The sequence below is a fragment of the Panthera pardus genome, unplaced genomic scaffold, assembly GCF_024362965.1.
Source record: "Panthera pardus isolate Hobbes unplaced genomic scaffold, ASM2436296v1 HiC_scaffold_21, whole genome shotgun sequence".
In the NCBI taxonomy this organism is placed as follows: domain Eukaryota; kingdom Metazoa; phylum Chordata; class Mammalia; order Carnivora; family Felidae; genus Panthera; species Panthera pardus.
Window position 1 is genome coordinate 340,610 of NW_026526777.1, and position 27,718 is coordinate 368,327.

A 27,718-nucleotide genomic window follows, 5' to 3' on the forward strand; every position below is an offset into this window, starting at 1 on the left:
TACAGTGGTTCCAGCCAAGAGTTTATTTCTGTGACTTACTGAGTTTTGACTTTCCAAAGATAAATTATACTGAATATGCTTTGTCACACTATCTTCTTCACTTGATTCTCATAGTGCCCTCTAAAAGGGCATGCCCTCAGGGCACCTGGCTGGTGGCTCAGTCAGTGGAACCCAAGACTTTTAATCTTAGGGTTGTGGGTTTGAGCCCCATGTTGGATGTAGAGATTACTTAAAAATAAAATATATATATATATTTTTTAACGTTTATGTATTCATTTTTGAGAGAGAGAGAGAGAGAGAGCGCGCGCGAGCATTCGTGGGGGAGGGGCAGAGAGAAAGAGAATCCCAAGCAGGCTCCGCACCACCAGTGCAGAGCCTGACACGGGCTCAAACCCATGAACTGTAAGATCATGACCTGAGTTGAAGTCGGATGCTTAACCGATTGAGCTACTCAGGCACCCCAAAAATATAATCTTGAAAAAAAAAATAGTAGCACCTAAGTGGCTCAGTGAGTTGAGCACCTGACTCTTGATTTAGGCTCCAATCGTGACCCCAGGGTTCTGAGATGAAACCCCACATCAGGCTCTGCACTGGTTGTGCAGCCTGCTTAAGACTCTCTCTCTCCCTCTGTCCCTCCCCTGTGCACGTGCTCTCTTTCAAAAAAACAAACAAAAAAACAGTAAAAAGTAAATAAATAAAATGCCCTTGAAGTTAAGAATTATTTATAAAAAGTTTCATCAACAGGTTATTTATTTATTTAAGAAAAAATTTATTTTTGAGAGAAAGAAAGAGAGACAAAATGTGAGCAGGGGAGGGGCAGAGAGAGAGGGAGACACAGAATCTGAAGCAGGCTCCAGGCTCCAAGTTGTAAGCACAGAGCCTGACATGGGGCTCGAACTCACAGACTGCGAGATCATGACCTGAGCCGAAGTCGGACGCTTAACTGACTGAGCCACCCAGGCACCCCTGTGGGTAGTTATTTAGATTCAAAAAGTAAACTACAGGGGCACCTGGGTGGCTCAGTCGATCAAGTATCTGACTCTTGATTTCAGCTTGGGTCATGATCTCATGGTTCATGGGTTCGAGCCCCGTGTCGGGCTGTACCCTGGCAGCATGGAGTTTGCTTGGGATTTTTTCTCTCTCCTTCTCTCTCTGCAACTCCCCTGCTTGCTCACACTCTCTCGCTCTCAAAAATACATAAATTATTAAGATGGTAAATTAAAAAAAAGTAAATTATAAAAAAAACATTACTGGGCCTCTTAGGGAACTAAACAGGAGCAAAAATGAGGAAAGAAATCATTTTATCTTTCTTCTCTGTTTTTTTACCTTAAACATCTCTAGGTTGGCTGCTTTGAGTCTTTCTTCCATTCGGGAGCTGGAGCGGGGACTGGAAGCCTCATTATCAGATAAAACAATGATGTCTGGGGAGGGAGTCAGCCTCCCACGGTCTGGCTCACTAGATAAGAAAGGAAAAAATTAAGGTATTTCAACAATTAAGAAAACTTCTTTTGCACGCTGAACAAAGAAATCCAAGGGAACTTAAGTCTGTCTCAGTTCACTCAGGAGATTCAAATCTTAGGACACAGACGACACCAAGATGTGAGTGGTGACAAATCCTCAGCAAGTGTGCACTCCATCTGAATTCCTTGTGCACGGACCAGACACACGGTGACTGGCTTCAGAAATGGGAGTGAGAGGTGAGTGTTCTGATCACATCCATTTGAATCAAAACTCTAAACGCTTCCCCTGTATCTCACTTCCCTTTGGGTTGTCTCATTAGTCACGCAGAGGCTCAAGCAGGGAACAGCCAGCCTGGCGGAGGAAGAAGGGCAAGGGCAGAGCTTAGGTACGGAACGCCCGCTGCCGTGGAGGCAGCTCGGTCGGCCCTGCACCGCGCGGCCCTGGCTGCCTGAGGGTTGACAGAGAGGAGCTTACAGGACAACCCCAGCGGCAGTCCCAAGTTAAGACACCAGAAGGTACTGTGCCAGCTGCCTGAGGGGAAGGACCGGGCCAAGTCTACAGCTTCTGGCAGACCGAAACTCCTAAACCGCATCTCTGGAACCTGTATCTACTGACCAGATTTGTACTCAGCATCTTCCCTCAAAAATAAACTCTCCAGAAACGACTTTGAAATCTTAAATCCTCCTCATTGGCTCCCCCGTATTTCAATTCTCGCTTATTAGACAATTGTGGTTTTGGTCTTTTGGGGCTAGTTAAAAGCATCATACTTATTTCTCTAAGATGATAAAAATGGCACTCCCTAAGAGCTGGATGACCAGAATTCTGGAAATTCCGAATGCCTCAGCTTCCCAAACCAATGACCACATCTTTTAGCTCTCTGATTTCTTAAAAACAAAAAACAAAACAAAAATTAATGTCTATTTATTTTTCAGAGAGACAGAGACAGAGTGCAAGCTGGGGAGGGGCAGAGAGAGAAACACAGAATGTGAAGCAGGCTCCAGGCTCTGGGCTGTCAGCACACAGCCTGACATGGGTCTTGAACTCACGAACCGTGAGATCATGACCTGTGCTGGATTAACCGACTGAGTCACCCAGGTACCCCCTAACTCTGATTTCTTAACTCAAAGATATCTTCCCAGACCCCACTTCCTTGAGTTCTTCAGTACAGTTAGGAATACACAGACTTAAAAGCAATGTGTTTTAGTTCTTACTTAAACATGAAACCCAAATCCTTAACACCCACAGACCTTTAGTCCTGAGAGCCTTTCTACCATTTCTCTGGGTCTCTTGTCTCAGCTGCTGTTGGGACATGGATGCCCAGGGGCTTTGAACAAAATACCCTGGATAGTTGGGTTAGGCATTCAATTTCTCAACTGGGCTGAATTACTAAAATCAACCAAATTTGGGGCATCTGGAAGGCTCAGTTGGTTGAGCATCTGACTTGATCTCAGATCGGGTCATGATCCCGGGGTCATGGGACCAAGCTCCTTGTTGGGTTCTGCTCCAAACTAAGCACGGAGCCTGCTTGGGATTCTCTCTCTCCCCCTCTGCCCTTCTCCCCCGCTCATACGCTCTCTAAAATTAAAAAAAAAAAAAAAAAAGTAAAATAAAATAAACCAAATTTAGCTGAGAACATAAAACAGAGGCACAGAATGACACACACGACTGTCTTGGAAACCATTAGGTTTGTCTGAATTGCTCTACAAGCACTGGTCCCAGGCAGCTGAGCGTGTGGGGTTCACAGAAAAAGAAGCCACTAGAGGGAGAAGAGCCTTTCTTTCCCTAACCCCACAATGCTGGAGTAACGGTCAAGCTGACCTGAATTCATTTTCTGGTGATTTTCTCATTTCTACATTCCTTCATCCTTGCCCCCCCCCCCCCCCCCCATCCCTGACACCAACATGGGTGAATGATTTTGAGATCTGGTAGATTTCTACTTTCACTTGGTTCTCCAATGTTTATTCACACCAACAGTCCCAATCTCCTTCTACTCTGTTCAGGGCTGGATACACACATCAAGACTATCTCGAAGCTAAGGGACTCCTCCTTGCTCAAATGAGTGCCTCCTGCCGCTTCGGGGTGGCTCAGCAACAAGACAGGCAGAGCCATTCCTGGATGGAGGCTGTGGAAATGAGCGGCATTTGCTGGGAAGCTGTCTCTGAGAACAACCCTGAGATTGTACTCCTGGATGTGATCAGACCCACATCAGGTGCAGCACAGGCCAGGTGAGGCCCAGGTTTTGTCCCATTCTTCAAGTTTTTTGTTTGTTTGTTTTTTTACTTGTGACCTGGGATTCTGGTCTCATTTATTAAACTTTCCAGGAACAGAAATGATTTTTCCACTTTCCCAAACATGTATGTGATTTACATCATTTGACGTTCTTAAGTATGAAACTCTAGCCATCGGAGAGAGATTACTAAAAGCCTGACTTGTTGCTGACGTCACTCACGACTCAGACTGGCAGGTTCCCAAAAGCTGTGTACCTCCTGATCCTCCTTCTGGTAGTAAAAACAACTAAATAGAAAGAAAACTGCTGTGTTTTTCTAGCATTCCAAAACATAAGCAAACGCTGGTTTCACATACACCTGATTTCATATAGTTTGTAACCTGTCCAACTGATGACAATTATGATATGGCTATCACTGATACCACGGGCTCTTCATTATTTCTGCTTTTAAATTCTCTCCTTTTGTCCATATCAAAGAAACTGTTGCTCTCCTTGCTGAACAATCTATCAATCCCATTCATTCTTAGAAAAAGCTTGGGGCTAAGTAGAAATAACTGTCAGTGTATCTGAGGAAAGGGGAGAAGAGTGACAGAGGCCAGTAGGGCCTAGTTTTCCATGTAGAATGGGGATCTAGATTGTTTACATCAACCCCCTTTTCCTGGAGACCATTATTATTATTTTTTTTAATTATTATTTTTTTAATGCTTATTTATTTTTGACAGAGAGAGACAGAGCATGAGTGGGGGAGGGGCAGAGAGAGAGAGAGAGAGAGACAGACAGACAGACAGACAGACAGATCCGAAGCAGGCTCCGGGCTCCGAGCTGTCAGCACAGAGCCCGACGCGGGGCTCGAACCTACAGACCGCGAGATCATGACCTGAGCCGAAGTCGGACACTCAACCAACTGAGCCACCCAGGAGCCCCTCCTGGAGACCATTAAAAACAGCTCCCAGTTTCCAGAGGCTCAAGTTTCAAAAGCTCATTCCTCTAAAATAAAATTAAATGCAATGGTAGGGTTTTCAAGGTAGTCTGACTTTTTAATACAGACTTTATTTATTTAGTACAATACCAATAATAGCACTAGTGAGATCTCACGAAAATGTGTGACAGTGCTTCTATGAAAAATGCACTTTCAGGGCCAATTTGGGATGTGAGGAATCCGTCCGACATTTCTCCTCTTCCTCCTCCCCATTCAAGTAGGATCAGTTACTTGCTCCAGAGCGGGGAGGGTAGTTATGGGGCAAGTGGGTTGCTCAGGGGCATGATCTCATTCATCTACTTTCTTTTTTTCCCCCCAAAGGATCTAAGGATTAATCTACTTTCATAATATTCAGCTCACACTACATATAGCTTCCAAGCTATCTGAGGATTTTTCTCCTATTTTATGGCCAATAGGGAATTTATCTAAAGTTTCCTAAGGGTTTTAAATGCTATTACCAAGAATAATGTCCCCTCACTGGGTGTGGCTTAAAAAAATAATCCTGGGATAGTACTTAAAAGTATACATTAGAAGCTAGAGAAAGTGGGGGCGCCTGGGTGGTTCAGTCAGTTAAGCGTCGGACTCTTGATCTCAGCTCAGGTCTTAATGTTTATTTTTGAGGGAGACAGAAAGCACGAGTCAGGGAGGGGCAGAGAGAAAGAGGAAGAGAGAGAATCCCAAGCAAGCTCTGAGCTGTCAGCACAGAGCCTGATGTGGGGCTCGAACACATGAACTGTGAGATTATGACGTAAGCCAAAGTCGGACGCTTAACTGACCGAGCCACCCCGGCGCCCCTCAGCTCAGGTCTTGATCTCAGGGTCGTGAGTTCAAGCCCCGTGTTGGGCTCTGCATTGGGCATGAAGCCTGCTTACACAAAAAAAAGGAAAAAACAAACAAACAAACAATCTGGAGAAAAGAAACGCAGGCGAGGCTGTAACTGTTCCCTCCTCCTTCAGTCCTAAGACAGATTCAGCAGGGTCAGCGGGAGGGCAAGTGGACACTAAAGATGACTTCCCACGCCCTGTCAGCTGTATCCGAACAGTTAACGAACCGGACGTTCTGAGAGCGAACGTGGTCTCACTGTGACTCACTGGCTCGAAGTCGTGAGTCTTCTCACGACGTATGACTGGCTCGGCCGGCACCTCTTCCCAGCACGTGCTCCACCGTTTCAAGTACTCAACCTTGACAGATGCCCGAGAGAGGCCCCGTGCAGGTGTGTGCGTGTGAGAGCGGGCGCACGGGAGTTGAGCGTGTGAACCGCGACGAACGCTTATGCGTGCGTGGAGCCCGCGGAGGGCGGTACGCACGCAAAGCAAGAACGGAGAGGACTGCCACAGGAAGACGACTGCCCTGTTCACACGAGAAAAGCCAGCCCCATGCTTCTGGACGTACTAGAAGCTGGGACTCCCTAACAAACATTCTAAACCTCTCAGCATGGCCTGAAGAAAAGACTGAGGCCCTCCTAAAATGGCCGTAAGGTCAGAGTGGAGCGCGCGTTCTCTCACTTCCCACTGCCATTCCCAGCTTTGTGGTGCCTCCTTCATCCAGAGACGACCACTTTATCTTAAGGGCACAAGCTATAGGATTCTCTGCATGCTAAGCAGATACACGAGGCACCGAGTCTCATCTGGAAATGAGAGGAATTTACGGTCAGGCCAGATGGCACACATACATTTTCTCTCAAGAAGGTTTAGGATGAAAAACACCTCCTCTCATTGGAATTCTTTCCTTTTCCACTCCATTTCCATCGTTTATGAGAAGACCCTATTGCCGGAGGCAGCCGACCTGAGCCATACCTCCGCCTGGCACTCATATCCACAGGCTCATCGCTGATGTTTTCTTTGCCTGGCCTTCCAGCAGTCCTGGTGTCGCCATGAGGCCTGAGATTCCCATTGAGTTTCTCCTCATAGCCCTTGACACCACTGCCGTCCTGTTTGGTGGGCAGCTCGTGTGGCACGTCGAGATTCGCCAGATCCTTCCGTTTGAGCAGCGCCAGCATCTTCAGGCGTTCCATGGCCTCGTGCCCCTCCATCTTGAGTCGCTTAGCCAGGACATCGTCTCGCTCATCTGCCGGGTCCAAGCTCCGCTTCAACAGGTTCAGGCGAAGAGCATCTTCTGTCATCCTATCCATCCTGTGGGAAGGAGAATACAAGTGAGACCGGAACACAATCCCTTCAACGGTCCGTGAAGAAAGAGGATGGGAGGCAAAGAGGATTCGGAAGAATCACAAGAGCGCCTGGCTGGCCGAGTCGGTAGAGCATGTGACTCTGGATCTAGGGCCGTGAGCGTGAGCCCCACGTGGTGTCGATCTTACCAAAAAAGAATCATCGTTACATGGAAGTTCAAAGATCACTGAGCCAGGGGCACCTGGGTGGCTCAGTCGGTTGAGCGTCCGACCTCGGCTCGGGTTACGATCTCAACAGGTCACGAGTTTGAGCCCCGCGTCGGGCTCTGTGCTGACGGCTCAGAGCCCGGAGCCTGCTTCGGATTCTGTCTCCCTCTCTGTCTGCTCCTTCCCTGCTCACACTCTACCTCTCTAAAGATTAAATAAAACCATTAAAAAAAATTAAAAACAATAACAACAAAAATCACTGAGGTAAATATCAACACTCCATCTTCCCAGAACACCTGTATTAAAGGAGATTTCTCCACTCAACTTCAGCAGTGGAAAGTAAGCCTCAAGTGTTTTCTAGTTGTTGAGGTCCTGACTATATCACCGCGCTACTCACCTGGATGGTCCATTAAGAGCCTACATCTCTCAGAAAATAAACATTCTTTTGTGACTGCTTTTCGGTGCCTGTATGCTCAAACCACCCGCACTGGTTTTACCTCTCACACCAAATTCTTCTCCTGGAAAAGACCTCTTTCGTGGACAGGGAAGTTCCTCGGGCCACTCAGGCATATCTTTCATTGGCTTATCTCATTGGAGACAAAAGAGAAAGCTGAACGAAACAAAGAGCGTTTAATGGGCAGCCTCGACCGTCTGCAAGCAGCAAGAATCAGAAGGGCCCACGGTTACCCGCCTCAAGGCTATACAGATAGATTCCGTATCTTAAGATACCTGGCTTTAATGAAAGACTCAGGTGTTTAGGCTGATAGGAGGGAATACTTTCTCTATTTATGCAGCTTAAAGGCAAGAAAATTATCATTTTCCCTTCTCACTTTGATTTTTTTACACTAACAAAATCTAAATACAGAACTTCTTCCACACTTTAAAATCCAGGGCTGTTTTCCTGGTAGGAAATAGCAACGAGGCACTGGAAAGAAAATTTTTTGAGTCTAGAAACATAGGCTCAAACTGCTAATTACATTTATAAGATCAAATATTTAATAAGTTACTTTACCTCCCTAAATCTCAATCTTATCTGTAAAAGTGGGTACTTAGAAGGTGCTCAACAAAATTTAACTGTTTTGTTTTTTTTTTAAGTTTTATTTTTATTTGAGAGAGAGACAAACAGCAAGCAGGGGAGGGACAGAGAGAGAGACAGAATCCCAAGCAGGCTCTGAACTGCCAGCAGAGCCTGACGTGGGGCTTGAAGATACCCCATGAAGATGCTCAACAAAATTTAATTTCTATGCCCTAGGGTTATGACCTCCTCTATACTTGAAGATACGACATGAGGCCCAATGATTCACAGACTTAAGTAGCAGGACAGAGAACACTATAAATGTTAACTGGTGCTCTTGAAAAGAAAAATATGTATGTGCTTGAGGCATCTTCCTTTTTTTAAAATTTTTTTAACATTTATTTATTATTGAGAGACAGAGCATGAGCATGGGAGGGGCAGAGAGAGGGGGAGACACAGAATCTGAAGCAGGCTCCAGGCTCTGAGCCGCCTGCACAAAGCTGGACGTGGGGCCCGAACCCACAAACCGTGAGATCACAACCTGAGCCGAGGTCAGATGCCTAACCGACTGAGCCACCCATGCGCCCTCTGAAGCGTCTTCCTTCTTGCAGTGAGGAGTAAAATAAGAGCTATTTGATCCTTTTCTGGGTATGACAAAAAAAAAAAAAAAAAAAAGAAGAGTAGCCAATAAAAGAATATTCAACAAAAGGAAACAGACATTTTGGAGATCAGAAAAAAAAAAATCAGAAGCTAGATATCTCTGAGTTTTTCGGTAATGTTTCTTAATTCTCTCTTAAAAAAGTCGTTTTTTGATGTTTATTTATTTTTGGGACAGCGACAGAGCGCAAGCAGGGGAAGGGCAGAGAGAGAGGGAGACACAGAATCCGAAGCAGGCTCCAGGCTCCGAGCTGTCAGCACGGAGCCCAACGTGGGGCTCAAACCCATGAACCGTGAGATCATGGCCTGAGTCAAAAGTAGGACACTTAACCGACTGAGCCACCCAGGCGCCCCTAATTCTTTTTAAAAGCTCAGGCTTATTGAGACATAATTCACACATCACATAATCCACCTTTTTAAAGTGCATACTTCAGTGGTTTTGATTCAGAGTTGTGTAACCACTGCCACAATCAATATTAGAACATTTTTATCATCTCCCCCCTAGAAAACCCATATCCATTAGCAGTCTCTCTGCCCCCAACTAATTTACTTTTTGTTCCTAATTTGCCTGTTTTGGACTTTTCATTTAAATGAAGTCATACAATATATATATGATCTTTTGTGACTGGCTTCCTTCATTGAGCATCATGTTTTTAAGGTTCATTCATGTTTGAAGCCTGTGTTTGTACTTGGTATCTTTTCATGGCCAAATGATAATCTACTTGTTTATCCACTTATCAGTTGGTGGACATTTGATTTTCCCCCCTTTTTGCTATTATGAACAAAGCTGTTATGAACTTTTGTGTACACGTTTTCGTGTGAACATGTTTTCAGTTCTCTTGGGTGTACACTTAGGAGCGAACTGTTGGGCCCTGTGGCAGCTCTTTGTTCAACATTAAGAAGCGTTAGGCTGCTTTCCAAAGCAGCAGCACCATTCTGTGTCACTGCCAGCAGCGTGGGGGGGAGGGTTCCAACTTCTCCATATCCTCTTTGTTCTAACAGCTTCAGACAGACATGTTATAGAACATACATTCTGTAGCTACAGGTCCCCCTAAAGATCTGTGTTATTTCTTTGTTTAATGTTTATTATTTAGAGAAAGAGACAGATGTTTATTTAGTGAGTGCATGTGTGTGCTCACAAGCGGGGGAGGGGCAGAGAGAGGGGGAGAGAAAGAATCCCAAGCAGGCTCCACGCTGTCACTGCAGAGCCCGACTTGGGGCTTGATCCCAGGAACGGTGAGATCATGACCTGAACTGAAATCAAGAGTCTGGTGCTTAACCGAATGAGCCACCCAGGCGCCCCATGGTATGTGTTATTTCTAAAGTGGTATACCTCTGAAAAATACCCCCAGGTGGAAACTGGAAAGCTCAGTACTACAGAACAGCAAGAGTTAGGCTCTAACTCCACAGTAACAGTGTTCCAGGTAACTTGATTGACACCTCATACTGAGAGCACCACTAAGAATCTCATGGGGAGTTGTAGGTGGGAAAAGTCTGTTACTCAACTGATCATACACCTAGATGCAAAAAATACCCCAGAAAAGCACACAGCAAGATATACAAATGCAAATTAATATGGTACTGTGTTCTAAGTTTTGAGACAAATTATATTTGTGAGCACTGAAATCAGAAGACAAAGCAACAAAACTCAATAACCTAGAGTTGAATGAAGTTTGGGAAGGCATCATTATCCTGGCTTCTCGAACGGTTATACAAACAGTTGAATACTGCTCAGATAATTCCCTTTTATCATACTCTAATGAAATAAATGGATATACTGAAAGTTGGAAGAAACCAGAACCAGATATTTGATTGTCTAAGGTAATTAATCTTTCCCAAGAGATGGTTTGAGAACTCTGATCAAATTTTCCTTGCCCATTCTTGACTTTACTGATCTTATTGTAAGCTCCAACTTTATGTGTTCATAGCTGGGCCTGTCTCAAAATCCAATGAAACATGGATGAATCTTGAAAACATCATGCAAAGTGAAGTAAGCCAAATACAGAAGGACAGATATTTTATGGTTCCACTTATATAAGGTACCTAGAATAGGCAAATTCAGAGAGACAGAAAGTAGATCAGAGACTACCCATGACTGGGGGTGGCAAAAGGGCAATGAGGAGCTAAGATTTAACAGGAACAGAGTCTCCGGGGTGAAGAAAAAGTTCTTAAAATGGACAGTGGTGACGATTTCACAACAATGTGAATGTACTTAAAGCCACTGAATTATATAGTTAAAAATGGTTAAAATGTTAAATTTTGGGAAAAAATTAAAAAGGAAAAGGAAAACAAAAAGGGAAAAAAGGGGGGAAATGGTAAATTTTGTTACGTATATTTTGCCACAATGAAAAAAAATCCAATGTAACAGACAAATTAAAAATGGCACAAGAGGGGCGCCTGGGTGGCGCAGTCGGTTGAGCGTCCGACTTCAGCCAGGTCACGATCTCGCGGTCCGTGAGTTCGAGCCCCGCGTCAGGCTCTGGGCTGATGGCTCGGAGCCTGGAGCCTGTTTCCGATTCTGTGTCTCCCTCTCTCTCTGCCCCTCCCCCATTCATGCTCTGTCTCTCTCTGTCCCAAAAATAAATAAAAAAAAAAAAAACGTTGAAAAAAAAAAAAATTAAAAAAAAAAAAAATGGCACAAGAGATCCTTTTGGGTTATGGAAATGTTCTAAACCTGGATTGTGGTAATAGCTTTACAACTCTGTATACTTACTAAAAAAAAAAAAAAAGAATCACTAAACCATAAACTTAAATTCTACTCCATAAAGCTGTGAAAATAATATTCAATGTAAACTTGTCACACAAAAATTCCTATCCAAAAAGCCAAACAAAAATTCTATAAAATAGGGGCGCCTGGCTGGCTCAGTCAGTGGAGAGTGCAATGCTTAATCTCAGGGTTGTGAGCTCAAGCCCCACATTTAGCATGGAGCCCACTTAAAATAAAGTAAAAAGTAATTTCCTGTAAAATAAATGTTGTATTTTGCCGTTTAATGTGTACCCAGTTTTTTTGTTTGTTTCTTCTGGGCTGCTAATGATAACAGCTAATCTTTCTTAAGTACCTACTTAAAAGCCAAACACACTACTAGGCACTTACCATGTGTTATTTAAATTTCCTTAACAAGTTACTGAGCAAGTGGTATTAGCCTTACTTTACAGCTGGGAAAATGTTAAATCAAGTATCCCAAGACTGCAAAGCTTTAGACAGAGTGAATGTGGAATCCCAATGCAGGTGTAGCTCACTTCAAGAATCCATTATACAGAGGGATGTATCAGAGCTGGATAATTTTGAGAAGCAAGGTTGGGTATTCGTGAACGTGCATATCCGTCTATCATCCCCCACAAATACTATGTATATATACTATGTGCCAGGTATAGGGTTAGCTGTTAAGCTGTTAGGAATTGAAGTGAAAAAGGATTAGGTCACTGTCTTTTAACAATTTCATCCCAACAGGAGACAGATGTGCATGTAACTGAAGTAAGGATTTGGATGTTCTCAGAAATCCATCTTCTCTGCCTTTATGTTTCAATGAAGAGGACTGAGTTCCTCTAGATGCAAAAGTCAGAAGTCTGGGAATCGTCCCTGACTTTTAAATCTCAGTCCCCAGCTCCTATAGTCTCTTCTCCAGAATGTGAGTGTGAACATATGCAGTCCTGGCATGTTGCTGCTGGCAGCCATCTTGTGACCATGAGGGAAGGCAGGCAGCCTGCAGATAAAGCAGACACTGCGCACAGCAGACACCGAGATGGGAGCTGATCACACAGCTGAGCCACATCACACTGCCCTGAAGCTACTTTCTGGATTCCAGTTACACAGACCAATAAACTCCCTTAATGTTTAAGCCAGTATAAGCTAGGTTTTCTGTTCTGTTACCTAAACTGAAAATATCGTAATGGAAAACTGTCAGAAGTGCCATGTGAAATCAAGGTGGACACACCCAAAAAACAGGTGGATACATGGCAAACAAACAGAAGAGCCAGCGCTTGGGCCAGAGCGGAGATAAATATTTGGACAGGTAGAGGAGGTAATGGAAGTAATGTATGGGCAGTAAGTGAAACTGCCCAGAAAAAAAATTAATATATAATCACTCGAAAAGAGGGCCAAGGATAGAACCTTAGGCAATACCTACATTTAAGGGTTGGTTGGTCAGAGGAAACTAAGAAATAGCCAGAGGGCTGGGGGAAAACCAGGAAAACCAGACATATCAACAAACTAAAGGAGAGTTCCAGGAAGACAGTAGTTAATTATGTCCAACAATTATAGCACAAAAATGCCCAGCTTTATTTTATTTATCTTTTGAGAGAGAGAGAGAGAGAGAGTGCAAGAGAGAACGCGTGCAAGGGGCAGGGTAGGGGGTGCAAAGGGAGAGAGAGAGAATCTTAAACAGGATCCACACCCAGCTTGGAGTCCAATGTGGGGGTCGACTGCATGACCGTGAGATCCTGACCTGAGCTGAAATCAAGAGTCTGACACTTTAACTGACTGAGCCACCCAGGTGCCCTCAAAAATGCCCAGCTTTAAATCTGCTGCTGTTATAGAAAACAAGAATGGCCAGATGGTAACACAGCTCTAGACCCACGCTTGTCACGCTTCCATCTTACTGTTAACGCCAAACCAGAATCCAGGTCTGCAGCAAAGACTCAGAGGAGCCTGAGAGAAAAGAGGCTGGAGGGATGAGCAAACCGAATTAACATCTACCGAATGCCTGCTGCGCACTAGGCAATGCATAAGCCCTTTCTATTTGCTCTCGCACTAAATCACATCACAGGATAACAGAAAACTTTTGTCAGTTAAGTTAGAAAAACCCCAATTTTCAAAACTGATAAAACTTAAGCCTGTAGTTATATAAAAGTAAAACAGTATTTCTTTAACACATAAAAATAAGTTGTTCTGGGGCATCTGGCTAGCTCAGTCAGTGAAGCATGCAACTCTTAATCTCAGGGCCATGAGTTCAAGCCCCATGTTGGATGCAGAACTTATTTAAAAAAAAAAAAAAAACAAACAAAACAAAAAACCTCTACACCCAACATGGGGCTTGAACTCACGACCCAGAGGATCATGAGTCACATGGTTATCCAACTGGGGCAACCAGGTATCCCTTAAAAAAAAAAGTTAAAAATATTTTGAGGGCATCTGGGTGGCTGTCAGTTAAGCGACCAGCCCTTGATTTTGGCTCAGGTCATGATCTCACGGTTCGGTAGTTTGAGTTCCATGTTGGGCTCTGCGCTGAAAGTGCAGAGTCTACTTGGCATTCTCTCTTTCCCTCTCTCTCTGTCCCTGGCCCATGCATGCATGTGCTCTCTCTCGCAAATGTAAGTAAACATAAAAAAATTAATATAAATAAAATACTTTGGTTGAAAAATTCTAAGTAGAAATGAAAATATTTCACTTAAAATATTATACACCCATATATATACTCATTCTTATATATTTTATATATTTATACATAATATATATTTTATATATTATATATAATACACACGTATGTGTAAGATATACAGTGAAACCTTGGTTTGCGAGCATAACTCATTCTAGAAACATGCCTGTAATCCAAAGCATTTGTATATCAAAGCAAATTTCCACATTAGAAATAATGGAAACTCAGATGATTTGTTCCACAACCAAAAAATATTCATATAAAAATGATTACAATACTGTAATACAAAATAATAAAGAAAATACAAAATATAAAGAAAAATGAACAAATTAACCTACACTTACCTTTGAAAACCTTCATGGCTGGTGTGAAGGAGACAAGAGAGAGAGGAGGGTTATTGGGTAGGAAGACTTTCACTATCACTAGTGGAATTCCTATCTGTTGGCTGAACAGAATCCTTTTCTTTTCGTGCACCTTTAACAAGGAACCTATCCAATGACACTTACTTTTGCATCCTTTTGAGGATTTCACGGAAATGGGACATTGCGTTGTCATTAAACAGATTCATCGCTCGCACGGCTGCAGCCTTATTTGGGTGGTGCTTTTCTACAGAATGTTTCACTGTTCCCCACATTTTACACATCTCCCTAATCTCATCTGAAGTGAGGGATTCCTCGGCCTTTTTCTCCTCCTCCCCTGCAGACGAGATCTCCCCCATAACCTCTTGCTGCTGCTCGCGATGCAGACCCATCAGTTTGTCGGTGTCGGCTCCTGGCCATGCTCTTCCACCAGCTCCCGACCGTCGTCCTCATTCACCTCCAGTCCCCTGGTCTTCCCCAAGGACACAGTTTCATCGACAACTGGCGGCTGCTGTTCACGAGCAAACCCCTCTAAGTCAAGTCCAAGAACACAACCAGGCCACAATTTTCTCCAAGCAGAACTGAGGGTTCTCTTGGTGACCCCATCCCAGGCTTTATCCATGATCTTCAGGCAGTTCACCATGTGGAAACGATTTTTCCCAAACTCTCGGAGGGTAAGGTTTGTTCCTTCAGTCACCTTGAAGCATCCCTGAAGTAGTGCTGTGGTGTAAAGCTTTTTAAAGTTTGAAATGACTTGCTGATCCATGGGCTGGAGGACTGGAATGGTGTTGGGAGGAAGGAACTTGACCTTAATGAACTCGAATTCCTCCAGTAAGTCGTCCTCAAAGCCTGGAGGCTGAGTATGAGTACTGCCCATAACCAGCAAGGCTTTGGGTGGCAGATTCTTTTCTAAAAGGTATTTCTTCACTGCAGGACCGAAGCCCTCATCGATCCACTCAACGAACAACATACGAGTGACCCAAGCCTTGCTGTTGGACCCACACAGAACATTTAACTGGTTCTTCTGCACCTTGCATTTCTTGAAAGCTTGTGGATTCTTGGGATGGGACTTTGAAATCCCCACTTGCATTAGGACAAAACAAGAGAGCGAGACGGTCTTTCACGGGCTTGTGACGGACATTACATTCTCTTCTTCTGTAATGTACGTCCTCTTTGGCATCTCTTTCCAAAAAAGCCCCATCTCATCACAGTTAAAAACTTGCTCTGGCAGGTAACACTCAGAAGCTGTGAGCTTCTGGAACTCGGTAGCGAACACCTCAGCTGCCTTAGTGTCCAAACTCAAGTCTCTGTGTGCCTCACAACACTAGAGATGCCACTTAAAGTTATCAAACCATCGCCTGCTTGCTTTGAAGGCTTCTTTGTTTACTGTTGACGTACCTGGCAGTTTACTTTATGAGGTCGGTGTACAAGGCCTTTGCCTTCTCACAGATAAAAGTTCTCGGTCACAGTGTCACCTGCTAGTTGCTTCTCATTTATCAAAATCAGAAGCAACTTTTCTACATCTTCCAGAACACCTGGCCGTTGCTTTGATAATCTCGTGACTCCTTTTGCTGCACTTGGCTCCCTATTTCTTCTTTAATACTGTCCAAATGGTTGACATCGACTTCTTATAAAATCTTGCAATTTTGGTCACTTGTATACCTTGTTTGGACTTCTTGATGATTTCCTTAACTTCCACCATAATCATCTCCTTCTCACTGCCTTTCTTTTCAAAGCTTTTCTGCAAGGGGGCCATTAGTTGTGATCATGTGACATTTGGTGTGACATACTACTCATAGGGCAAGACATCGCTCATTTATCAAGTTAAAATTTATTAGAAATGTTGGCTCGTCTTGCGGAACACTCACAGAACAAGTTACTCGCAATCCGGGGTTTTACTGTATATAAAATAAATATACCCTTCTCATGAATTCTAATACTTGCCTTAATCTGAAGACTTTAACTTAATTTTTTTTAGTAATCTCCACACCCAACACAGGGCTTGAATTCACAACCCTGAGATCAAGAGTCATATGCCAGGTACCCCCAAATCTAAAGACTTTTTATTTAAAAAAAATTTTTTTTGTAATTTTTTTTAATGTTTTTGTTTATTTTTGAAGGAGAAAGAGAGAGACAGAGCATGAGTGGGGAAGGAGCAGAGAGAGAGAGGGAGACACAGAATCAGAAGCAGGCTCCAGGCTCTAAGTTGTCAGCACAGAGCCTGATGCAGGGCTCGAACCCACAAACTGTGAGATCATGACCTGAGCCGAAGCCTGATGCTCAACTGACTGAGCCACCCAGGCACCCCTAAAAAAATTTTTTTCTAATGTTTATTTTTGAGAGAGAGACAGAGCATGAGTGGGGGAAGGGCAGAGAGAGAGAGGGAGAGAAGAATCTAAAGCAGGCTCCAGGCTCTGAGCTGTCAGCACAGAGCCCAATGTGGGGCTCGAACTCACGAACTGTGAGATCGTGACCTGAGCTGAAGTCGGACGCTTAACCGACTGAGTCACCCAGGAGTCCCATTTAATCTATACATCTTCTCCAGGTTTACTTGGATTCACTTGTGCTTATTTCATTCTACACAATGTTACCAACATTTGTAGGTGCATTTATCCATTAGAGTCAACACTTCCATCATCTCAAGGGCCCCTCCTGCTGCCACTTGATAACCATATCCACCCTTTTACCACCTCCAAACCACATCCCAAACCCTGATGACCACCAATCTGTTTTCCATACCGAAAATTTCATCTTTTCACAGATATAATGGGAACCACACAGTATACAACTCGGAGGTTGGTTTTGTTTTTGGTTTTGTTTTTTTAATTAATTAAGTAGGCTCCATGCCCAGTATGGAAACCAACATGGGGCTTGAACTCACGACCCTGAGATCAAGACCTAAGCAGAGATCGGGACTTGGATGCTTAACTGACTGAGGCACCCAGGTGCCCCTGAGGTTGGCTTTTTAAAAATGGCTTTTAGTATAATTCTCTTGAGATTCATCCAAGTTGTTGCACATACCAACAGTTTGTTTCTTTTTATTGCTGACTAGTAGTCCATGATATATGAATGTACCATTATTTATTCACCTGCTTAAGGACAACAGAGTTGTTTCTAGTTTGTTTTTGTTTTTGTTTTTTTTGCTATAACAAATAAAGCTGTGATGGACATTCATACACAAGTTTTTGCAGAAACGTAAGCTTTCATTTTTCTGGGGTAAATGCTTAAGAGAGTGGCTACTCAGTAATATGGCAGATTACTGTTTAATTAAAAAATTTTTAAAGTTTATTTATTTAGAGAGAATGAGTAGGGAAAGGGCAGAGAGAGAGGGAGAGAGAACGAGAGAAAATCCCAAGCAGGCCTGAGCCCAATGCGGGGCTTGAACTCATGAACTACGAGATCATGACCTGAGCCGAAATCAAGACTTGAATGCCTAACCTGCCCCAATGTTTAGTTTCAGAAGAAACCACTAATGCGTTTTCCAGTGTAGTTACATCGTCACATGTCCCCGTAAGCAGTGGTTGAGAAGTTGAGTTTCTCCACATCCTCACCAGCATTTGATGCTACCCTCATTCTTTATTTCAGCCACTCTGAGAGTTCTGGAGTGGTATCTCACTACAGTTTTCACATGCATTTCTCTAATGGCTAATGATGTTGATTATCTCTTTATGTGTTTATCTGCCATATGTAAATCCTCCTTTGTGAAAACTCTCTGTTCTTGTCTTTTCCCCATTTTTTGTTAAAATTTATTTATTTATTTTGAGAGAGAGAGCGAGAGCAAGAGCAGGGGAGGGCAAAGAGAGAAATTCAACACTACAGATACAGTCGAAGCACTTTGTGTAACTTCATGTCCAAACCATTCTCTACCCTCTCTTCTCCTTCTCTCCCCAGGGGCATTATGATGGATTTATCATTTCTATGAACATTTTTATAAGATTATTGCTATATATATCCTTAAATAATATACAGTATAGTTTGTGAGTTTTTATAGTTTAAAAAGTAGCTCTTGTAGGGGCACCTGGGTGGCTCGGTCGGTTAAGCCACCTGGGTGGCTCAGTCGGTTAAGGGCTGGACTCCTGACTTCGGCTCAGGTTATGATCTCGCGGTTCGTGGGTTTGAGCCCCATGCTGGGCTCTGTGCTGATGGTGTGGAGCTTGCTTGGGATCCTCTCTCTCTCTCTCTCTCTCTCTCTCTCTGCCCCTCCCTCACTTTCACTCTCTCCCTCAAAATAAACTTAAAAAAAAGTAGTGCTTGTACATATCTTTTTCATTTGCTATTCAATATTCAGTTTTTTTTAATATTTAAAATTTATCCAAGTGAATGCACGAAGCTCTAGTTTATTTAACTGCTGTGGAACACCACAAGAAAAATATAAAGATTAGTGACCCATTCTCCAGTTCAACAATTAGGCATCAATATGCTGATATTTAATGATGCCAAGCCCACGTCTGGCCAAGATGGCGTTAACACGGCTGGCTAGATTTAACTTCCCACCTGAAATAACAAATCCCACCACCCCGCACCCCCCCAGCAAAATACACAAAATGAGGGTTTTCAAGACACTGGACATCAGGCAACAAAGGCAGGATCCCACAGGAGCCAGAAGCAAATGAGGTGAGCTCGCCAACTGCCCTCATTTCTTGTCTTGAGAGTTTCAAGCACATGGTACAGGCAGGGGGACCTGAGGCAGAGCGAGGCATCTTGTAAGCTGAAGTAATGGAGACGCAGGTGCAGTGAGACAAAGGCAGCTAGATTGCAAGAAGGGCAGAGGACCACAGAGGTGAAGCTGCAGAAAGATGGCTGTCACAAAAAAGTAAGTGCTGGGAACACATAGAGAAAGTGGGATCTTCACACACTGTTGGTGGGAATGTGAAACAGCACAATCACTTTGGCAAAGAACTTGGCAGTTCCTCCTAAAGTTAAATGTACAGTTACCAATGACCCACAAATTCCACTGCTAGGTATACACCCAAGAGGACTGAAAACATTATTTCCACGCAAAAATCTGTGCATCAATGTTCACAGCAGCATTATTCATAATAGCTGAAAAATGGAAACAACCCAAATGCCCACCCAGTGACAAAATATGGTAGATCTGTACGATGGAATATTACACAGCCACAAAAAGGAATGAAGTACTGGTAAGAATTATAAGGGGCGCCTGGGTGGCTCAGTCGGTTAAGCGGCCGACTTCGGCTCAGGTCACGATCTCGCGGTCTGTGAGTTCGAGCCCCGCGTCGGGCTCTGTGCTGACGGCTCAGAGCCTGGAGCCTGTTTCAGAGTCTGTGTCTCCCTCTCTCTGACCCTCCCCCGTTCATGCTCTGTCTCAAAAATAAATAAACATTTAAAAAAAAAAAAAAGAATTATAACATAAAGGGGCACCTGGGAGGCTCAGTCAGTTAAGCATCTGACGGACTTTGGCTCAGGTCATGATCTCACAATTTGTGAGTCTGAACCCCACATCAGGCTCTATGCTAACAGTGTGGATGGAGCCTGCTTGGGATTCACTGTCTCTGCCTCTCTTTTTCTGCCCCTCCCCCACTAGTGCTTGCTCTCTCAAAATAAATAAATAAAGTTGAAAAAGAAAAGGAAGAATTACGGGGCGCCTGGGTGGCTCAGTCAGTTGAGCGTCCGACTTTGGCTCAGGTCATGATCTCACGGTCCGTGAGTTCGAGCCCCGCATCGGGCTCTGTGCTGACAGCTCAGAGCCTGGAGCCTGCTTCGGATTCTGTGTCTCCCTCTTTCTCTCTGCCCCTCCCCGCCCCTGCTTACACTCTGCTTTCTCTCTCCCTCAAAAATAAACATTAAAAAAAAAAAAAAAAAGAAAAGAAAAGAAGAATTACAACATACATGAACCTTGAAAACATTACCTAAGTGAAGGAAGTCAGTCACAAAAGGCCATATATTGTATGATTCCATTTACATGAAAAATCCAGGCTAGGCAAATCTATGCAAATTGAAAGACTAGTGGCTGCCTAGAGCTGAAGAGAGGGTCAAAATGGGGAATGTCTCCTTATGGGTCAAGGGTTTCTTTTGGGAGTGATGAAATGTTCTAATCTTAGACTGTGGGGATAGCTGCACAACTCTGAATATACTAAAACCATTAAATTGTACACTCGAAATAGGTGAATTTTGTGGCAGGTAAAATGTACCTCAATAAAGATGTTAAAAAACACAATGGATGATATTAATAGATTAGTTACTAGAGAAAAAAGATTTAATCAACTAGAAGACCTAGTAATAAAAATCACCCCAAATCAAAGACAGATAAAGAATAAGGGGCTTCTGGGTGCCTCATTCAGTTAAGCGTCCCACTTCGGCCCAGGTCATGATCTCATGGTTCATGAATTCGAGTCCCACATCAGGCTCTCTGCTGTCAGCACAGAGCCTGCTTCAGATCCCCTGTCTCCCTTTCTCACTGCCCCTCCCCTGCTCATTCTCTCTCTCTCTCTCTCTCAAAAAATAAACAAACTTAAAAAAACTTAAAAAAAAAAAAGACAGAAAAAAGAATGAAAAAGAAGAGTATCAGGGGACTAGGGGACAACTTTAAGCAGTCTAATATACAGGTAACTGGAGTCCCTCAGAGAAAGGAGATGGGAGTGGACAGAAAAAATATATGAATAAATAATGGCTAAAAATTAACAACGAAAACTATAAACCTACAAATCCAAGAATCTCAATAAACCCTGAGCACAAGAAACATGAGGAAAGCTATACCAAGGGACATCATAATTAAACTGCCCAGAACTACTACAGAATCTTAAAAGCAGCCGGGACAGGGGAGGGAAAGGAAGACACGTTATGCAAAAATAAGGACGTCAGATTTCTTGTTGGAAACAATGCAACAGGGAGTGAGTAAAAGAAAAAATGTGACAACCCAGAATATCATACTTATTAAAACATATCTTTAAAAAAACTTTTTTTAGAATTTATTTGTGTGTGTGTGTGTGTGTGAGAGAGAGAGAGAGAGAGGGAGAAGAGGAGGAAGAGGAGGAGGAGGAGGAGGAGGAGGAGGAGGAGGAGGAGGAGGAGCTGGAGGAGGAGGAGGAGAGAGACACAGAATTCGAAGCAGGTGCCAGGCTCTGAACTGTCAGCACAGAGCCCAACGCAGGGCTTGAATCCACGAACTGTGAGATCGTGACCTGAGCCGAAGTCGGACACGTAACCGACTGAGCCACCCAGGCGCCCCAAAACATTTCTTTTAAAAACAGGGGTGCCTGGCTGGCTCAGTCAGTAGAGCATGTGACTGACTCTTGATCTTGGGGTCATGAGTTCGCACCCCACATTGGGGTATAGATTGTATTTAAAATAAAAATCTTGGGGCGCCTGGGTGGCTCGGTGGGTTAAGCGTCCGACTTCGGCTCAGGTCATGATCTCACGGTCCGTGAGTTCAAGCCCTGCATCGGGCTCTGTGCTGACCGCTCAGAGCCTGGAACCTGTTTCAGATTCTGTGTCTCCCTCTCTCTCTGCCCCTCCCCTGTTCATGCTCTGTCTCTCTCTGTCTCAAAAATAAATAAACGTTTAAAAAAATAAAATAAAATAAAATAAAATAAAATAAAATAAAATAAAATAAAATAAATAAAATAAAATAAAATAAAATAAAAATCTTAGGGGTGCCAGGGTGGCTCAGTTGGTCAAGTGACCTACTTCAGCTCGGGTCATGATCTCACAGTTTGTGGGTTCCAGCCCCACATCGGGCTCTGTGCTGACAGCTTGGAGCCTGGAGCCTGCTTCCAGATTCTGTGTCTCCCTCTGTCTCTACACCTCTCCCACTTGCAGTCTGCCTCTCTCTCTCTCTCTCTCTCTCAAAAATAAACATTAAATTATTAAAAAATAAAATAAAATAAAATAAAATAAGATAAGATAAAATAAAAATCTTAGGGGTGCCTGGGTGGGTGGCTCAGTTAAGCGTCTGACTTTGGTTCAGGTTGTGATCTCACAGTTTGTGGGTTTGAGTCCCACGTCGGGCTCTATGCTGACAGCTCAGAACCTGGAGCCTGCTTCAGATTCTGTGTCTCCCTCTCTCTGCCCGTCCCCTGCTCACGCTCTGTCTCTCAAAAATGAATAAACACTAAAAAAAGTAAAAAAAAATAAAATAAAAATCTTAAAAACTTTTAAAAACGAAGATGAAATCTTTTTTAGTCATTTAAAATTTCCTTTATCAAAGTTCTCCTTTATAATTTATATTTACTTGTATCTTAAAAGTTCCTCTAATTATGGCCTCAAACCTTATTTTGTCTGGTGTTAATATGAGCACATCAACTTTCTGATTTACTTGAAACATCTGAAACATCTTTTTCCATTCTTAATTTCAATTTCTGTGCCTTTTTTTAAACTTCTGTGTCTTTTTTACAGTATTTACCTGAATTTTTCCATTCAACCTAATGGTTTTTTTTTAGCTGCCTAGTTTAGTTCATTTAAATTTACTATCATGATTACTAATATATTTGGTTTTATTTCTACCCTCTTCATTCTACCATCTTGCTTGTTCTGTGCTTCTTTTTTGGTCTCTTATGACTTCTATCAACTGGACTGACTTAAATTTTCTTTATTTCATTTTCTCTGTTTTATTTCAACCCTATTTTGTTTTTTAGCTCCTAGCAAATTAGTCATAATTAGTGCATTAGATATAGTAAAATCTAATTTAGATTTACCAACAAACTTCTTTTTGTCCTGCCAATCAATCTTAGTGGATTCAAATTCTCTTTTCCTGATACATATCCTTTATTAATTCTTTTAGTAGAACACATAGCTGCTAAACACATTCAAATTTCCCTGAAAATGTTTATTTTCTCCTCACTCTGGAGTGAAAATAGAATTCTAGTTCAGGTATCTTTTCCGTGTAGTTTGAAAATACTTTCCTGGCATTTTCTTGTTGAGAAGTTTGGTTTAAGTCTAATTTTCATTCTTTTGTGGAACTCTTTTTTTCCTCCCTGGTTGCTTTCAGAAGTTCTTTCTTTGTCTTTGACATCCTACAAAACTTAGCATCACTCATGCGTTCTAATGTGTTTTGTTTTACTGACCTTTTCAGGATTAGTTGTATTTTCCCGAAGATTCATATACTTAACAATTCTGGAAAATTCTCAGCCATTATCTCTTTGAATATCATTACCATCTCCATTTTCCTCTATTCTATGCTAGAACCCCTGAGATACATCTTGGGTCATCTTATTCTGGTCTCCAGGTCTCAAAACTTTTCTTCGTATTTTCCATTTCTTCCTATCTCTGTGCTATATTCTGTGTAATTTTCTCCTGTTGTTCCTCATTCTCTCTTCAGCTATGTTGAATATGCTGTTTAACAAACACATCTTCTGAATTTTTAACTTCACTGATCTACTGCAGAACAGATCAACTCTGAATACACATTAGAATCATCTGAGGAACTGTAGGAAAAAAAAAAAAAAAGGCACACCGATACCAGAGGTCCCACTCCTAAAGCTTCTGACTTAGTTGGTCTGCCACAGGACTCGAGCACCCGTGCCTTAATAAACTCCCAACTGGGGAGGCCTGGATAGCTTCGTCAGTTAAGCGTCCGACTCTTGAGTCTGGCTCAGGTCACGATCTCACAGTTTCTCTGCTTTTCCCCTGCTCATGCGCAACGTATGCTCTCTTTAAAAAACGAAAATAAAAAATATACTCCCTCGTTGGTTCCATCATTCAGCGAATGTTGAGAATCATTCCATCTCGACACCAACTTGGTGTACTGTTTTTACTTTGGGGAAATTTTCCCGTGACCTCTTATTCTGTTCCATTTATTGCCCCATTTCCCCGTACACTATACAGCAAAATTCCTCAAGTGTCCTCTATATGGTCTCCACTTTCTCTTGAAACGACTTCAGTTCAGATTTTGTTCTTTCAACATAAAGAAACCATCTTTTCCAAGTCACTAATTAACTTCATGCTACCAAATCCAACAGTTTTTTTTCCCCTCAACTTAAAAAAAAAAATCAGTCCTCATTTGACTTGAATTTTCAGCACTATTTAAACAAATCAGTATTCCTTCTTTTTGAAATGCTTTCTTCACTTGGCCTTCAGGACTTCATATATCTGGGTTCTCATTCTAATTTAGGATCATTTATGCTTTTTTAAAAACTGACATATAATTGACAGGTAACATTAAACTAGTTTCAGATGTACATAATCAAGATTTGACATTTACACATATTAAGTAATTGCCACAGTAAGTCTTACTATCCATCACCGTACGGTTAAATTTCTTTCTTGTGCTGAGAACTTTCAGATCTACTTGCTTGGAGCAACTTCCAAATATATAATACAGCATCATTAGCTACAGTCACACCATGCTGTCTGTTCCATCTCCATGGATTAACAAGCATCTCTGTAACTTACTTATTTTGGAATTAAGTTTGTACCTTTTGACCAACTTCACCCATTTCATCTTCCCACCCCCATCGGCAACCATTAATCTGTTCTCTGTGAGTTTGTGAGTTCTCAGTTGTTTGTTGCGTTGTGTTTAGATTCCACATATGAGACGGTGTCTTTCTCTCTCACTTACTTCAATTAGCATAATGCTCTCAAGATCCATTCATGTTGTTGCAAATGGCAAGCTTTCCTTCTTTTCTATGACTAATATTCCACGTTTATATTTGGTGGTCTGTTTCCTACCCATGAAAATGTTAAGCTCCTTGGCAGAGGTGTTTTTGTTTGTTTGTTTGTTTGTTTGTTTGTTTTTTCCTATTTTATTCAGTGCCTGGCCCATAAAATGTACCTGGCCCAAATAAATACCTGCCGAATAGAAGACCATATTCTGCATTTTTAGATATTTTATTTGGTTCATTGTTCAAGTCTGTCTCCCCCAAAGCATTTTTTCTACTCTTTCAAAATCTTTGTACTTAACTATTTAAATATACTTATTTTATAAACTGTAATCAAGAGATTTATTATCTTAAGTCTCAGTTCCTACTGATTTTTGTTAAGTGATTCTTGTTCATGGTAAATGAATTGGGGTTTTTTTTGGTGTGTGCTTTTTGTTATTTTTTTGTTGTTGTTGTTTTTATTTTATTTTATTTTATTTTTACCGTGAGCTTTGTCTTCATTGGGACTTTTGTGGTTTGGACTGTGGACCTGTTCCTCCAGAGTAGTTTTCCATATGCTCCTGCCAGTTACCCCAAGGGTATAAAGGGTTCTAAATATTTTTTATATTTACTTCTCAGCTTGGGGATATCAAGACAAAAATAATTTAACCCTGTAGGAGTGTAGGCCCATACTTAAATTTTCAGGGGATATTCCCACCAATCCCTAATCAGAACCCAGAGTTCTAGGTTCTACAAGTTTCCTTGCTTGTTTGAACTAGGGGATGGAATTTTTTATGGTCACCTCCTTTTCTTGAGCCTTCAAGGCTCCCAGCCTTGGGACACCTGGGTGGCTCAGTCAATTAAGTGTCTGACTCGTGATTTCAGCTCAGGTCATGATCTCATGGTTCATGAGTTCGAGTAACATATCAGGCTCTGAGCCTGATCAGTGCAGAGCTTGCTTAGGATATTCCCTCCCTCCCTCCCTCCCTCTGTCTATCCCTGTCTCTTTCTGCCTCCCCCCTCCCCCGCCCTGGGTGTGTGTGTGTGTGTGTGTGTGTGTGTGTGTGTGTGTGTCTCTCTCTCTCTCTCTCCCTCTCTCAAAAAATAAACTAAAAAAAAAAAAAATTTTATAAGGCTCCCAGTCTTCGGGGTGCCTGGGTGGCTTAGTCGGTTGGGCATCCGACTTCGGTTCAGGGCATGATCTCACTGTTCCCGAGCTTGAGCCCCGTGTTGGGCTCTGTGCTGACAGCTCAGAGCCTGGAGCCTGCTTTGGATTCTGTGTCTCCCTCTCTCTCTGCTCCTCCCCTGCTCACGCTCTGTCCCTCTCTCTCTCTCAAAAATAAATAAAACATTTTTAAAAATTAAAAACAGGGGCACGTGGGTGGCTCAGTCAGTTGAGCGTCCGACTTCAGCTCAGGTCACGATCTCACGGTCCGTGAGTTCGAGCCCCGAGTCGGGCTCTGGGCTGATGGCTCAGAGCCTGGAGCCTGCTTCCGATTCTGTGTCTCCCTCTCTCTCTGCCCCTCCCCCGTTCATGCTCTGTCTCTCTCTGTCTCAAAAAAAAAAAAAAAAAAAAAAAAAAAAAAACACGTTAAAAAAAAAATTAAAAACAAAATAAAGCTCCCAGTCTTCTGTGAGGATTCTCATCTCTAACTCTGCTCCATTTAGGCCTAATGCTGTCTCTCTGGAACCCTCATAAGCATTAAAACCAAGTCTTTTGGTTACTGAGACTAGAAAAGCGCCAGAACTGTCACAGCATTAAGTCACATACACCCTGCTCATTGTCAGTTCACCTTTCATTTGTTGTCCTTGATGATTTTCCTTATTTCTTCCAGGCTCAGCTATGCATTTATTATTATTTTTTTAAATATTCATTTATTTTTGAGAGAGAGAGAGTGTGAGCAGGGGAGGGGCAGAGAGAGAGGGAGACACAGAATCTGAAACAGGCTCCAGGCTCTGAGCTGTCAGCACAGAGCCCGATGCAAGGCTCAAATTCCCAAACCGTGAGATCATGACCTGAGTTGAAGTCGGATGCCTGACTGCCTGAGCCACCCAGATGTCCCTCAGCTATGCATTTAAAAGGAAGTTTTTTATTTTTTATTAAAAAAATTTTTTTTTAATGTTTGTTTATTTTTGACAGAGACACAGAGAGACAGATAGAGCATGAGTGGGGGTGGGGCAGACAGAAAGGGAGACACAGAATCCTAAGCAGACTCCAGGCTCTGAGCTGTCAGCACAGAGCCTGACGCATGTGGGGCTCGAACTCATTGACCGCGAAGATCATGACCTGAGCCGAAGTCAAACGCTCAATGGACTCAGCCACCCGGGCGCCCCGAAAAGGAAGTTTTTTAAAAAGGAAAAAAAAAAAAAAAGTTTGCTATATTTTATCCAACATTACCAGGTGTTTTGTAATGCAACTGCAGAGTTTTAGAGTCTATGGTCTCCCAAGGTCAAAAATGATCTGAAAGTGTAAGCTTTATATTCATAATAATTACCTCGGTATCTTTTCAGACTAGACATGTCTCTCGGCTTCAAATAAACAGGGTGCCTGGGTGGCTCAGTTGGTTAAGCGTAAGACGTAAATTATTTACTTTGGAATGGTTCAGAAAAAATATGCATATGCTATATATCATGAAACAAATACGGCAAATATTGTTAACTGAAGATGGCAATTACATAAGCTGCTCACCGTTACATATAATTATATATATATATTTAAACATTTTCATATTTCTTAAAAGTTAAAAACTTTTTAGATTGTTTTAACTGAAAAAAAGA

General features: G+C 42.6%; 1 protein-coding gene across 4 annotated transcripts in view; it reads right to left on the minus strand.

Annotated features, from left to right (window-relative positions):
- The window catches only part of GATAD2B (GATA zinc finger domain containing 2B), an 87,297-nt gene that overhangs the window by 10,978 nt on the left and 48,601 nt on the right, over nucleotides 1-27,718 (minus strand). For all 4 annotated transcript variants that reach the window (XM_053908672.1, XM_053908670.1, XM_053908671.1 and 1 more), the window contains exons 2-3: nucleotides 6,464-6,799; nucleotides 1,327-1,456 (exon numbers count right to left, since the gene is read on the minus strand). In XM_053908672.1, the coding sequence (XP_053764647.1) occupies nucleotides 1,327-1,456; nucleotides 6,464-6,798 (465 nt within the window). In that variant the 5' untranslated portion in view covers nucleotide 6,799. The remainder of the gene's footprint in view (nucleotides 1-1,326; nucleotides 1,457-6,463; nucleotides 6,800-27,718) is intronic.